The 12,638-nt window shown below is 45.2% G+C and overlaps 1 protein-coding gene across 1 annotated transcript in view; it reads left to right on the top strand.

The window, feature by feature from the left end:
• The window catches only part of TRAPPC14 (trafficking protein particle complex subunit 14), a 47,954-nt gene extending 37,516 nt beyond the window's left edge, over positions 1–10,438 (top strand). The window contains exons 7-11 of the mRNA XM_082256939.1: positions 935–1,017; positions 1,094–1,263; positions 1,349–1,503; positions 6,385–6,581; positions 10,022–10,438. Coding sequence (XP_082113065.1) covers positions 935–1,017; positions 1,094–1,263; positions 1,349–1,503; positions 6,385–6,581; positions 10,022–10,175 — 759 coding nt within the window. The 3' untranslated portion in view covers positions 10,176–10,438. The remainder of the gene's footprint in view (positions 1–934; positions 1,018–1,093; positions 1,264–1,348; positions 1,504–6,384; positions 6,582–10,021) is intronic.
• The last annotated feature ends 2,200 nt before the right edge of the window (positions 10,439–12,638 follow it).

The following is a 12,638-nucleotide window of genomic DNA, read 5'->3' as shown; positions in this document are numbered from 1 at the left end:
TCATCAATCCCAGGAGTCAATGCGCCTGCACCAGTGTCACCCATCACTTCCGGCGCAGGCGCGTCATTCCCTGCTGAACAGCTTCTGGGCATGCGCAGAAGCTGTTCATGGATGACGCGCCTGCCCTGAAAGTGATGAGCAGGGCATTCTGGGACGTCTCCGACGTCACCGAAGAGGGACACTCTGGCTTCAGCTGCCCACACCTGAGATGGCAGCGCTGGACAAGACATTTTCAAGGTAAGTATTTCTTCTTACAGGTAAGTGAAACGGGACAGTTCAGAGGCTATCGTTGCTTAAATGCACTAGCCCTGACTGTCCCCGGGGGTATTTTTAGCTTAAAAATTTTTTTTTGCCCGGAACTCCGCTTTAAAGTGCAATTTCACCTTTTTAGAAAACCCTGCTGTACTTACCTCCGTGGATGATGAGCTGTCAGTGCCCACACTACTGGTGTAGCAGTCCAGGCATTTGAAATCCCCACTCTTCTTTCTACAGGGCTTCTGTGACGGATCACAGTAAAGTAACTCTTCAAATTTCTGTCATTTTATTTCAGAAAACCAGAACTCTAAGTAAGTTCTGCCATGACGGCAGTGTCTGGATCTAATGATCTCTTATATATTTTATACTATGTCACGGGTCCATTTTCACCCGCAGTTCATGAATTTCAGGTGTTTTTTGTGAATCTGAGGTGTGTATGTGTGTATATGTATGTGTGTGTGTGTGTAATATATATATATATATATATATATATAAAATACTTTTTTTTGTAAAAAAAAAAAAAAAAAAGTTTCTCTTTCCTAGAAGTCTTTGCTGTTGAAACTACATTGTATTAACTTCACATTTCTTCATGTGTATGACTATCCTAATCTCTCTTGCAGTCTTTGCCCCCTATGTCACCTCAGTTTGGTCATGTTTCTCTCCTTTTTCTGTTTTTCAGGGTTTGGAGGTTCCATTAGTTGCTATCGTTCACTGGTCAACCCTAAAACTGCCACATACATCTGGGATTTACACCCACTACAAGTAAGTTCTCAAACCCCCCGGTAGATTGTTCTGGGCAGTAGGTACGATCTGGGATTAATGTTACCTTTTCTTCCAGGCTCCCAAGTATTCGGCTGGAGAGGCCGCGGTTTGTCATGACCGCTCGCTGTGACTCTCCAGTTCAGGCGCACTCTACGTTTCGTGTCACCTACACTCTGCTGAACGACCTGCAGGACTTCCTAGCTGTCCGACTGGTGTGGTCACCAGACATCAACACAGCAGCTGGTGGTGAGTAGAGAGGGGCAAGTAAGAGGAGAAAAACAACATTGTCATGTTGTACACAAGGATTTGCTAAATGTCTGACCTTCCACAGGTCGGTGCTTGTCGGAAGAAGAGCGACGTTTGACACAAGCTGCCCAGGAGGCCATGGTGTGTTACACTCCAATTAACAGTCTGGGATTCTGTCGGAAAGGCAGCTCGGTGACAATCGGTGTCACCTTCATGGCTTTAAAAGCCGGCTTGTTTGAGGTGAGCAGCAGGGAACTGTGGTAATCTTGTTTATGTAAGTGTTGTTGGGCTTTTGTTCACTTCAAGCAGATTTTGCATCGCCATACATCTGTGGATTGCAAAACCCACTTGGAGATCATGTGTAGGTCACAGCACCTGTCAGTAAATTCTGAATGAGCTCAGAAATGTCTGAAGCTGAAGTCACATGAATGCCATCGACACAAGCCCAAAGCTTGTTGAAGCATGCTGATGTGCGTGGCTTGTAAATCTGTAACTTAAAGGAGGATCCAGCCTCTTCTTTATAGACTAATATTGGTAATTAAACAGGTTCTGCATCTCTATGTCAATAGTACCCCCCTGGGTGGGTCTCTTGCAAGCCCCCTGTGGCGGTGGGGGGGTAGGGGGTAGGGTATCTTGGAGGTTTAACCATAAGAGCATACGTACTGTCTCTCTGCTGCAGTTAGCCATATCCACAGTTTAAGCCCAGCAGGCAGTAACTCTATGGGATGCGTACACTAGAGTGGATATAAAAAGTCTACACACCCCTGTTAAAATGTTAGGTTTCTGTGATGTAAAAAAAATGAGACAAAGATAAATCATTTCAGAACTTTTTCCACCTTTTATGTGACCTATAAACTGTACAATTCAATTGAACGACAAACTGAAATCTTTTAGGTGGAGGGAAATAAAAATAAAATAATATGGTTGCATAAGTGTGCACACCTTTAAACGAATACTTTGTTGAAGCACCTTTTGATTTTTATTACATTTATCTTTTTGGGTATGAGTCTATCAGCATGGCACATCCTGACTTGGCAATATTTGCCCACTCTTCTTTACAAAAACACTCCACATCTGTCAGATTGTGAGGGCATCTCCTGTGCACAGCTCTCTATAGATCACCCCACAGATTTTCAATCAGATTCAGGTCTGGGCTCTGGCTGGGCCATTCCAAAACTTTTCCTCTGGCGAAGCCATTCCTGTGTTGATTTGGATGTATGGTTTGGGTCGTTGTCATTCTGAAAGATGAAGTTCCTCTTCATGTTCAGCTTTCTAGCAGAAGCCTGAAGGTTTTGTGCCAATAATGACTGGTATTTGGAACTGTTGATACTTCCCTCTACCTTGACTAAGGCCCCTGTTCCAGCTGAAGAGAAACAGCCCCAAAGCATGATGCTGCCACCACCATGCTTCACTGTGTTAGTGTTCTTTTGGTGATGTGCGGTGTTGTTTTTGCACAAAACATATCTTGGAATTATGGCCATAAAGTTCAGCCTTGGTTTCATCAGACCAGAATACATTTTCCCACATGCTTTTGAGAGACTTCCAACAGATGTGTTTTTGCAAAATTGGGGGTGGCATATAGAGGAACCAACCCTTTTAATTTTCCTCCCGCAACTGCTGAATGCCTGCGGGAGGGAAAGGATGAGAAACCGGCTTTCAGCTGCTGCAGGAGGAAAATGGAGGGAATGGGTTCCTCTATATGCAGTCCCCATGGCCCCCCCTATCCAGGCGTGCAGGGGAGCCGCACAGGCTCCCCTGTACACCTGTACAAATACTGTAGCTGCTAACTTTTATTATTAGGACACTTACTCGGAAGTCAAAAACAGGTACCCGCCTCCCCCAAAATGTGGCAGCGGAGGGGGAGAGGAAGCAAACAAGGGGAGCTTCCCCCTTTGGGCGGAGCTCTGCTTTAATGAAGATTTGATTAGCGGGTAGAAGGGTTGATTGAATTAGGTTAGATTTGAAATACTTTGTCCATAATTGTGGGGAATCTGAGTCATCAGAAAATATGTGTTTCTGACCTCTGCTCAAAGAAAATTTTACTGTCCACCCTTCTTTTGGGTACCTTCTCTGCATGGGGGGGTGTGACATATCAGACTGGCGGACATTTCAGGTGTTGTCACTAGAAGAAACATTTTTTTCAGCTCTCCCCTAGAGAATGAATTAACGGCCACCTCTGATACTGCTGTCAATCAGTGGGAAGGAGGGGCGGGGCCTGCGTAAAACTGCTGCAATAAGTGTGGCCTTCCACCTCTGTTTGCAATGACCATGCTGAGCTAAATTAGGACTCTACAGGCAGAGCGACGTCACATACAGCAGTAAGTATGTTCTGTGACTGTGTATGCTGCAGTTTTGGCAGCAAGACTCCTGCTGGGAGCTGCTGCCAGTTAACCCAGCAGTCCTAGGTGGGGGGGATGGCCGATAAAATGACTAAGGGAGATATGGGCACACCATGCGTCACCACAACATCCTGTATTTCTAAAGAGGAAGCACAGCGATGCAAACTGACCATACCAGCACAGTTCAGTGTCTGATAAAGGAAACTGGCAGGGTCATCAAGTATTTTTGAATAATTGAGATGCTAAAAACCGAGCAGATTGCAAAAAAGAAATAATAAAACGGAACATGCATGGAAATTTTGTATCTTGAGGTTACATTTACTGTTAACTGAAGCTGATCCAGTGAGGAGCAATTTTTGTCCAACACGCAGCACTTCTCCTGCCCAGCTGTTATTTTGTCTTGCAGAGCTGTGCCAAACCCCTGTGATTGAAGGGAGGTTATCTGTTGCTGATGGGGAAAAAAATAAAATCTTTGTCTGACCTTCAGCCTGCCGTCTCCCAGCGCTGCTCCTACCCTGTCATTATCAGAGACGGTGTGTGGTGAAGTGATAAGTGCTTGAATAGTACAGTGTATGACCTGACCCTCTCCTCCGCTTTGATGAAAACATAAGACATACTGTAATATTCCCAGACGATTCATTATTCCAGAGATTGTCTGCAATTATCTCATGACTCACTCTTTGTCTGCGGAGGAAGGGCATCTGGCTTCTGTGGGCAGATGGGAATTAACCAACGCTTGCTCGGACTATTAAGCCTTCAGCAATATAAATTCTTCTATAGTAATGGTTAAAGGTGGCCATGGAACTGGAATGGGTGATAGTCAGATGTCTGGCCAGTTTCATGCATAAACATGCTTGCTCAGTTCCATGAACGTTACAGTTTAATTCTGTGCAATGAATCGGCAAAGCACAGGTCTGCTTTAACATGCATTTAAAGTGTTGTTTAGGCCCCTTTCACTCTTGTGCGACCTAAAAGTCGCGCGATTTTACCACGATTTTGACTGGACTTAAAGCAATGCTTGTTTAATCTTGAGGTCTATGGGGAACACATAGCCTGACGCCAATGTGAGTGGGTGTGTATTAGGGATTGACCGATATATGGAGGGCCGATATTGACATTTGCCAATATATCTGTATCGGCCCCGGAACTGGCCGATATTCCAAGTATTGCTCATGTAAGGGTAAAATGATGTCACATAGCATAATTCCGTTTACAAATATTATTGCATATGCCACTCACATATGTACAAAAGATGTAAGCAATTCCATATTGGCAGATCGGTATCTCTCACCCACTTGCCATAAGTGATACCCGGGTGATACCGCTCCGTTCGCCATCCACTCAATACTGCTCTGTCTCTCACCCGCTCCATATAGAAACCCACCCACCCGATACCGATCTGTCTCTCACCCACTTGCCGTAAGTGACAGCCGGGTGATACCGCTCCGTCCAGCATACGATGACTATCTCGGAGGTCAGGCCGGGCGTGATTACGCATGTGACCTCCGAGATGGTATGCCAGACGGAGCGGTATCACCCGGCTGTCACTTATGGCAAGTGGGTGAGAAGGACCAGTATCGGGTGGGTGGGAGATGGAGCTGGTGAGAGACAGAGCAGTATTGAGTGGATGCTGAATGGAGTGGTATCACCCGGGTATCACTTACGGCAAGTGGGTGAGAGATACCGATCTGCCAGCAGATCTGCTAATATGGAATTGCTTATATCTTTTGTACATATGTGAGTGGCATATTCAATAACATTTGTAAACAGAATTATGCTATGTGACATCATTTTACCCTTACATGAGCATCACCACCTAATGGTTGGAGGAGGAGAAGACTAGTCTTGGACCTTGACATAGAATGTACAAAATATCGGCCGATAGCGATATGCGATGGCCAAAATATCAGTATCGGCAACGAAAAACCGATATCGGTCGATTCCTAGTGTGTATAGCTCATCTGGGCTCCCTCATTCTGGAAAGATAGCCCCAAGTGTCCCGGGAAAGTGGCCGAGTTTGCCGTGAAGGCGGTGGGAGACATTTGGGGGAGTGGTGCCCTGGTGCCCTGGTGCGCTGGTGTTTGGCAGCGGTGGAGTGTGCTGTGAGGAGATCAAATCAAATGGTTAATCAAATGGTTAAATGTGTGCCTAGGGGGTGCTTTCTAACCGTGTGGGGGTTGTAATCACTGGATGAACACCGAGAGCTGTGCTCCCAAATAGGAGGAACACAGGATCCCTATGTTCATCACTGACAGAACAGCGGTGTGCCGGGTCTCCATGGGGAGCGATCGCAGGTGCCCTGCAGGCATCACGTCCACCGGACCCGCTGATTGGCTCCCCCTCCAGCCAATCGACGTGTGCATGCGCCCCCACTAACTGCTACACAAAACAACGTACAGGTTGTTACTCGTGTAACAGAGCCGACCTGCCACAGTGGAACTACGGTGGCTGGTTGGCAAGTGGTTAAAGAGGGGGGTGAAAAATATGTGGGACCTACCCTTTTGGGTGAAGTTCTGCTTTAATGAGGACAGACTTGGGACAGGCTCAACCTAACATTGTTTAAATAAACCTTGAAGTCAGCCATGACACATTCTCCTAAGAAACCTCTAAAAGGTAATCGATATTACCAAAAAAATAGGCATGCTGTGTTAATGGGAACACATAACAAACCTATAGTGGGGTTTTATTAAATGGAACTGCAATGGGGTAAATCTGCTTTAACACAATTACCATGACCACTTCAACTAGAATTTTGATTTCTCTTCTGTTTTTTCCACTCTAGCTGAGCCAACATATGAAGCTGAAGCTGCAGTTCACAGCCAGTGTGTCACAGGCTCCTCCGGACGCTCGCCCTGTTTCAAGAAGAAGTAGTCCCAGCAGTCCGGCCCTTAGAGATCTGGAGAGACAGCAGGCAGGGGGCGCTCTTGGGAGATCCCAGTCTTTCTCTCACCAGCAGCCTCCTCGCGGTCAGCTGATCCGGTGAGGAATCGCACAGTTTTATGGATCGGTATTACTCTTTAAAGTGTGGCTGTTAGGGCCTTGGAAGTATCCAAGCAAACCATTCTGTGGGAGTGCAGACATCTTGTGTTCATTTTATCTGCTTAAATCTATAAACCAACTTTTTGTGTCCTTGTGGAGCTTCAGCCCAAACTGTACACAGGACTTGGCTTAAATTTAACATTAGGTACCACCCCTGCAATTTGACAGTAGAATGCCAGAGCCTCTATTGGCCACCAGCATCTTGAAATTGGACTGTTCAAAGACAGATTGTGGGGCTTAGTGCTTTAAAGCGTAGGGCCTAAGCTGGATACACACTATACAATTGTCTTTAGTTTTTTTTCTTTTTAGATTTACCAAAACCAAATAATATGAGGTCAAATCTAAACACTTTCAATTTGTATGCAAGCAGGCAGACCCTTGCACTACATAGTTGAAGGTAAATCTAAAGAAAATTGAACAACAAAAGTTGTATAGTGTGTATCCATCTCTAGAGTCTGTATAGGTAGACATCATGGACCTGTGTACAGATTGGGCCGAGGATACACAAGGATATAGATGTTAGTTTGAAGAAGTGCATCTTTGGGTGTACGGATTACAGCTGCAGCTCTCCCCCCGCTGGCTCCACCCTGAGAACTGAGCGACCAAACACTGCTGATCACTCAGTTCTCTGCTCTGAGCATTGAGCGTGACTCACTGGAGCGCTGGGCTGTGAAGGAGGCAGAAGAGGCTGGTTTAGGCTCTGAGTGACATGCTGAGAGGCTGAGCTAGCTTGCCAGTCCAAGCATCTAGGTGGATCCCGACTGTAAATTCTGGATCTTTCCAAAACCTGGACTTGCTCTGTGATATCAGCTGACAAGGGGCTTTAGCTTGCTGTTGGTTGAAAACAGGTCACAGAAGCGCAGAACATACTGCCCTCCTGTGATCCATAGGAGAAGCACAACCAAAATAGCTTTGGCTAAACTTCTCCTTTTAAGTATGTACCTGAGTGAAGCTCCACAAGATGTCTACTCGTCAGAAGCTTTATTGTAAAAACACAAAAACGTGTGATCCTATCCATTTTAGGACAGATTTAAATGGGTGCATTTTAAAGCTTTAACAAAAATCATTAAGTATTTTTTTATGACTTTAACATGTGCAGGACAATTATAGTAATGGCTACGCTCATAAACAATCATTTTTTTATGTATAATTGCTTAAAGCGGTATTAAAACCAAAAGTATATTGCAGCTTACCAATCAGATGTGGTGGATGCATTCAATTTCTTTTCTTTGGCTTTTTTCCTCTCTGTTTTCACCTGGTGATCTGGCCAGTAACCTATCTCCTGTATTAGTGATACACCACTCTGGATGAAGGAGCTATTGTCAGCCTGGAGGGAGGGGAGTGTTAACTGTACTAGCAGATTTAAATACACTAACAAATTAAAGCCAAACGCCAGCCCACACTTTATAAGTAGTTACAGCAAACCGTTTCTTTCCTTTTGGGATTAAACAAGTACAGCCAAAGCTCATTTGGGGATCACAGAACCGCAGTTCATTCTGCACTCCTGTGACCCATTTTCAGCCGACAATGGGCGGAAGTCCGCTGTTGGCTGACATCACAGAGCTGGTCCTGGCTGCGGAAATATTGCGACCATATCGCGAGCTGCTGAGAGCCTGAGCCAGCTGCCCCCTCCTCTACAGTCTAGCACTACAGTGAGCGTGGGGTGGGCAGAGCAGGGAGCTGATGGCTAAAAGTCCCGGCTCTCTGCTAAGAGCAGCGGGGAGAACTGAGGTTAGATGACAGTGGGGGACAGATGCAGCATGGCATCGATGCTGCATCCTTACATAGTCTTTATGAAAAAAGACGCACGTCCATCTGGTTCAACCAATAGAAGGAATAAAATAACATTCTATACAATCCTATATACACATTCCTGTAATCACAGTTCAAAAAAAGGGGGGATATGTGGGACTTTAAATGAGGCAATGACTGGGTAGGGTCATATGCCTCCATCCCTGATACAGATAATTATATAAGGAGGGAGGTTTAGGACTTTAAATGAAGCACACAGCTTATAAAATGATGTAAAAAATCAATGAATAAAATGTTTATTGGTAAATATATACATATTGAGTCGTTTCAAAATACAATGAATAAATAGTATTTCTTATTAATCGCACATAGTACGTATATATACACTAAGACATATCGCCGCACCATCCTGTTGTGGGTGTTATAAGTTGACCTAGACTTTGCTGTCAAGATGCATAGATGGGTAATGGTTGTATATACAAGTAATACATCAGATAGTGGTAATTGCGTTGCATCGAAAAGGGCTCTACGCGTTTCGTGGGTTCTTTCCACTCATCAGGAGCCGGTGCAGGGTAAATGAACTTGTACCTGCAATAAAGTATATTTGTAGTCTAGTATTAAATGCAAAAAGAGGGGGAGAAAAGTAAAAAGGGGGAGACAAGCCTCCCCTGGTTACTCAGAGGTCAGCTAAAGGTTCCAAATGAGGTGCTGGAAGCCGAAGACAACTCACAGTTGATCCAGAGGAAGGCAAAAAAAAAAAAACAAAGCATTCAGCTAGATAAGTATGATTTAAAAAAGAAACAAACAAACCCATACTTCTCTTTTAGAGCCGGTTTACACTGAGGCGACACGACTCCTTACGACTTCGGGGGCGACTTGTGCATTACATTGCACCACGACTTCGGAGCGACTTGCAGGGACTTCACATAATGGAAGTCTATGCAAGTCGCTCCGAGGTCGCCCCCAAATAGTACAGGACCCTTTTTCTAAGTCGGAGCGACTTGTGTCGCTCCTATTAGAACGGGTCCTGTAGCGGTCAATGGACCGCGAGGGAGCGCGACTTGTCAGGCTGACAAGTCGCGCTAATGTGAACCGACTCTTAGGATTGACATAAATAAAAGCTGATCGTTTTAATCACCACTGACAGTTTTTCTCATCCATGTATACTGATACATTCTGCTGGAGAAGAAAAGAAAAGTAACCTAAAAAAAATTAAAAATAAAAATGAATGCAGTCATCGCATTTAATAATTGGTAATATGCTGCAATATAATGTTTGATTTTTGGGATTAATATGACTTTAATAAAATTGTGAAACTTGCTTCCCTGTAGTCCCTAGGCAGTCTTTAGGCATTAGGTCACATGATTTATGCTAAAAGGTAGGGTCAAATTTCAGATTAACTGATCCTTGCCATTTAGTAAAGATGTATAGGATATCTATCTAGGATATCTTTTGAGCAGCCATGAGGGTAACTCTCTAAGACCGAAGACTTTTAGCATATTTGATTTCAGAGCGGTTAAGGCTGGAGTGTTATTAACCTGTAGGTCCACTTTCATTAAATAACCGGTCTTTAGATTTGGCTCATGCAACATTAATGTGTGTGTATTTAACCTTCTCTGTTTGTATAGAACCGGCAGTGTTATGGAGCGTCGTGCAATCACTCCACCTGTAGGATCCCCCTTGGGCCGCCCCCTCTACCTGCCACCTGAGCGGGCCACCCTATCGTTGGATAAAATAGCCAAGCGCCAGTGCAAAGTTCTGGTGGTCAACCCAGTGCAGTGACCTCCGCCAAAGCTGCCAAGCAGAAGTGGAACCTCCAAAACTCGCACAGCAGACGGGGGAACCAAACAACGCTTGGGATGGACGAAGGACGTAGACCAAACAAGCCTGTACTGGACGGGAGATTGGAGCCACACAGAGCCTCTCCTGGATGGGAAATTAAGGGCCAAACACAATCTCGGCCCAGCAAGATATATGGGCCAAATAGAGCTTGGGTTGGATGGGGGCCACCAGTGGCCTAAGCAAACCGGGGATCTTGGGGCCAAACACAGGCTGTGTGTGCAGGGAAAAAGCGAACAGACACAGCCTTAAGGGTGGGAGGGAACGGGGAACAAAAAACGCAGCCTGTCGGGGTGGGTAACTGAAGCCAAACACTGGTAGTACAGACGGAGCTTTGGGAAGCTTGTTTGGGTGGGACATTGGGACCAAAGAATGGGATGGGAGGAGCCTAACGTACAAATGGGGTCAGTGACTCACCCCATGTGATATAGGAAACGAGATAGGAGAACGGACTGTATCCCTTTCTCTTTGCCACCATCTCTCTTGTACATTCAGGGTTTTTTTATGTTTACATTTTTTGCTTTTTTTTTTTTTTAACCAGGCATTTCAGACACAGATCGCAAATGTTTTCCGGATGCGCCAATTACCGTTTTATTGTCTTGCACTTAGAGACTAGCCATTTTTAGCTGTAATGGTCTCCTCAAGAAAGCAGGAAAAAAATGCCTTGGCCAAAGGGGTATGTAGAAAAAAAAAAAAATCATACGTATTAAAGGGTCATCAAAAAGTTTTGCTTCCTAAAGCAAAATTAGAAAGGCAGCTGGTTGCGGGAAACGTTTGTAGGCCACAAATACTGTAACCTGGGTTGTAACCCAAACTTCATGACAGCGTGTACTAACATTTGCACATGGTACATTTTATTCCCCCACCCCCCCCCCCCCCCCCCACTTTGTTAATTAAAAAAAAAAAAAAAATTGTTGAAGGTGAAGTGTGGGCAAAAACTTGTTTGGGGCATTAGCGAGATACCTCTAATGATGTTTGCCTGGCTGCTTTCTTAACCTCCTTAGCAGTATTCCCGAGTGTGGCTCGGGGTTAATTTTCAGAATCAAAAGCGGTAACCCCGACCCCACACTCGGGATCACCCCAGAATCACACTCCCCTTCCCTGCGATCCCCCGCCGTCCTCACGATCGTCCTCACACTCTCTCCCCGCACTGTGCTTGGCCGATGCCGGCACTTGCCTTTCCGGTTCCCTTCCCTGTGAGTGTTGCGACGTGGGGGGGGGGGGGGGGGAGTTGTAACCGGCGGTAAATTAAATGTAAATACACCAAATGAGATGATACAAAGCTGTGATCCTAACGGATTACACTGTATCATCCCATTTCATCACAGGATTTCACCTGGTGACTTTTCTTTTCCAGTGCCCTGCCTGTGCTTTTCCAGTTCTTTGTGCCTGGAAAATAGAGAACGACCATGGCGTCCAAAAGAGTTCTTTTTGCGCAAAAGCGCTTTTAGACAAACTAGAAAACGGTGTTACTTGAAGAACTGAGCGATAGCGATTGGTGGGAAAATGCGTTATCAGGTACGGAAAGTGACGACAGCCGCGATTCTGATGTCTCTTTCTGGCACATAGCTTGTGGAATTTGGTAAGTATATCAAATAATTCTTCACAATTTCCAACAGAGCGATGTGCCAGAAAGAGACATCAGAATCATCGCTGTCGTCACTTTCCATACCTGATGACGAATTTTCCCACCAATCGCTATCGCTCAGTTCTTCAAGTAACTCAGTTTCACTGTCGCTGTTTTCCAGTTCGTCTAAAAGCACTTTTGCGCAAAAAACGCTTTTTGGACGCCATGGTCGTTCAAAATTTTCCAGGCACAAAGCACTGGAAAAGTCACCACGTGAAATCCTCTGGTGAAATGGTATGATACAGTGTAATCCGTTAGGATCACAGCTTTGTATCATCTCATTTGGTGTATTTATATTTTTTAAATTGCCGCCGGTTCCACCCTCCTGTGTCGTAACGCTCACAGGGAAGGAGACCGGAAGCCAAGTGCCAGCATCTGCCGAGCACACAGCGGGAGGATGGCAGGGGAGGACGGCGGGGTATCGCAGGGGAAGGTGAGTTTTAAAATGTAAAACAGATTTCCATGCAAAACAATGTACCGCTTATAGCACAGAAATCCTGACATAATCAGACCGCCAGGGAATGTTACTTACATGCAGCCTCTAACGTTGATCACAGCAGTGGGTTGCTCACAATGCAGCTGCTCCATTCAGAAAACAACTTTTCAAAAGATGCAAGGCGTTCTGTTATTGGACAATAGGTGTATAAATATCACAATCTCCCCTTGTCCAATCACAGAATGCCTTGTATTCTATGAAAAGAATACAAGACCTTTTCTGAATGAAGGAGGTGCACTACAAGCAAACCGACCCACTGTGTTTTTGCGTTCTCTAGCCCCGA

The sequence above is a fragment of the Pelophylax lessonae genome (assembly GCF_965119305.1).
Source record: "Pelophylax lessonae genome assembly, chromosome: 4".
Taxonomy (NCBI): Eukaryota; Metazoa; Chordata; class Amphibia; order Anura; family Ranidae; genus Pelophylax; species Pelophylax lessonae.
The sequence above is the reverse complement of the archived record's forward strand: the minus strand, read 5'-3'. Positions and strand labels throughout refer to the sequence as shown.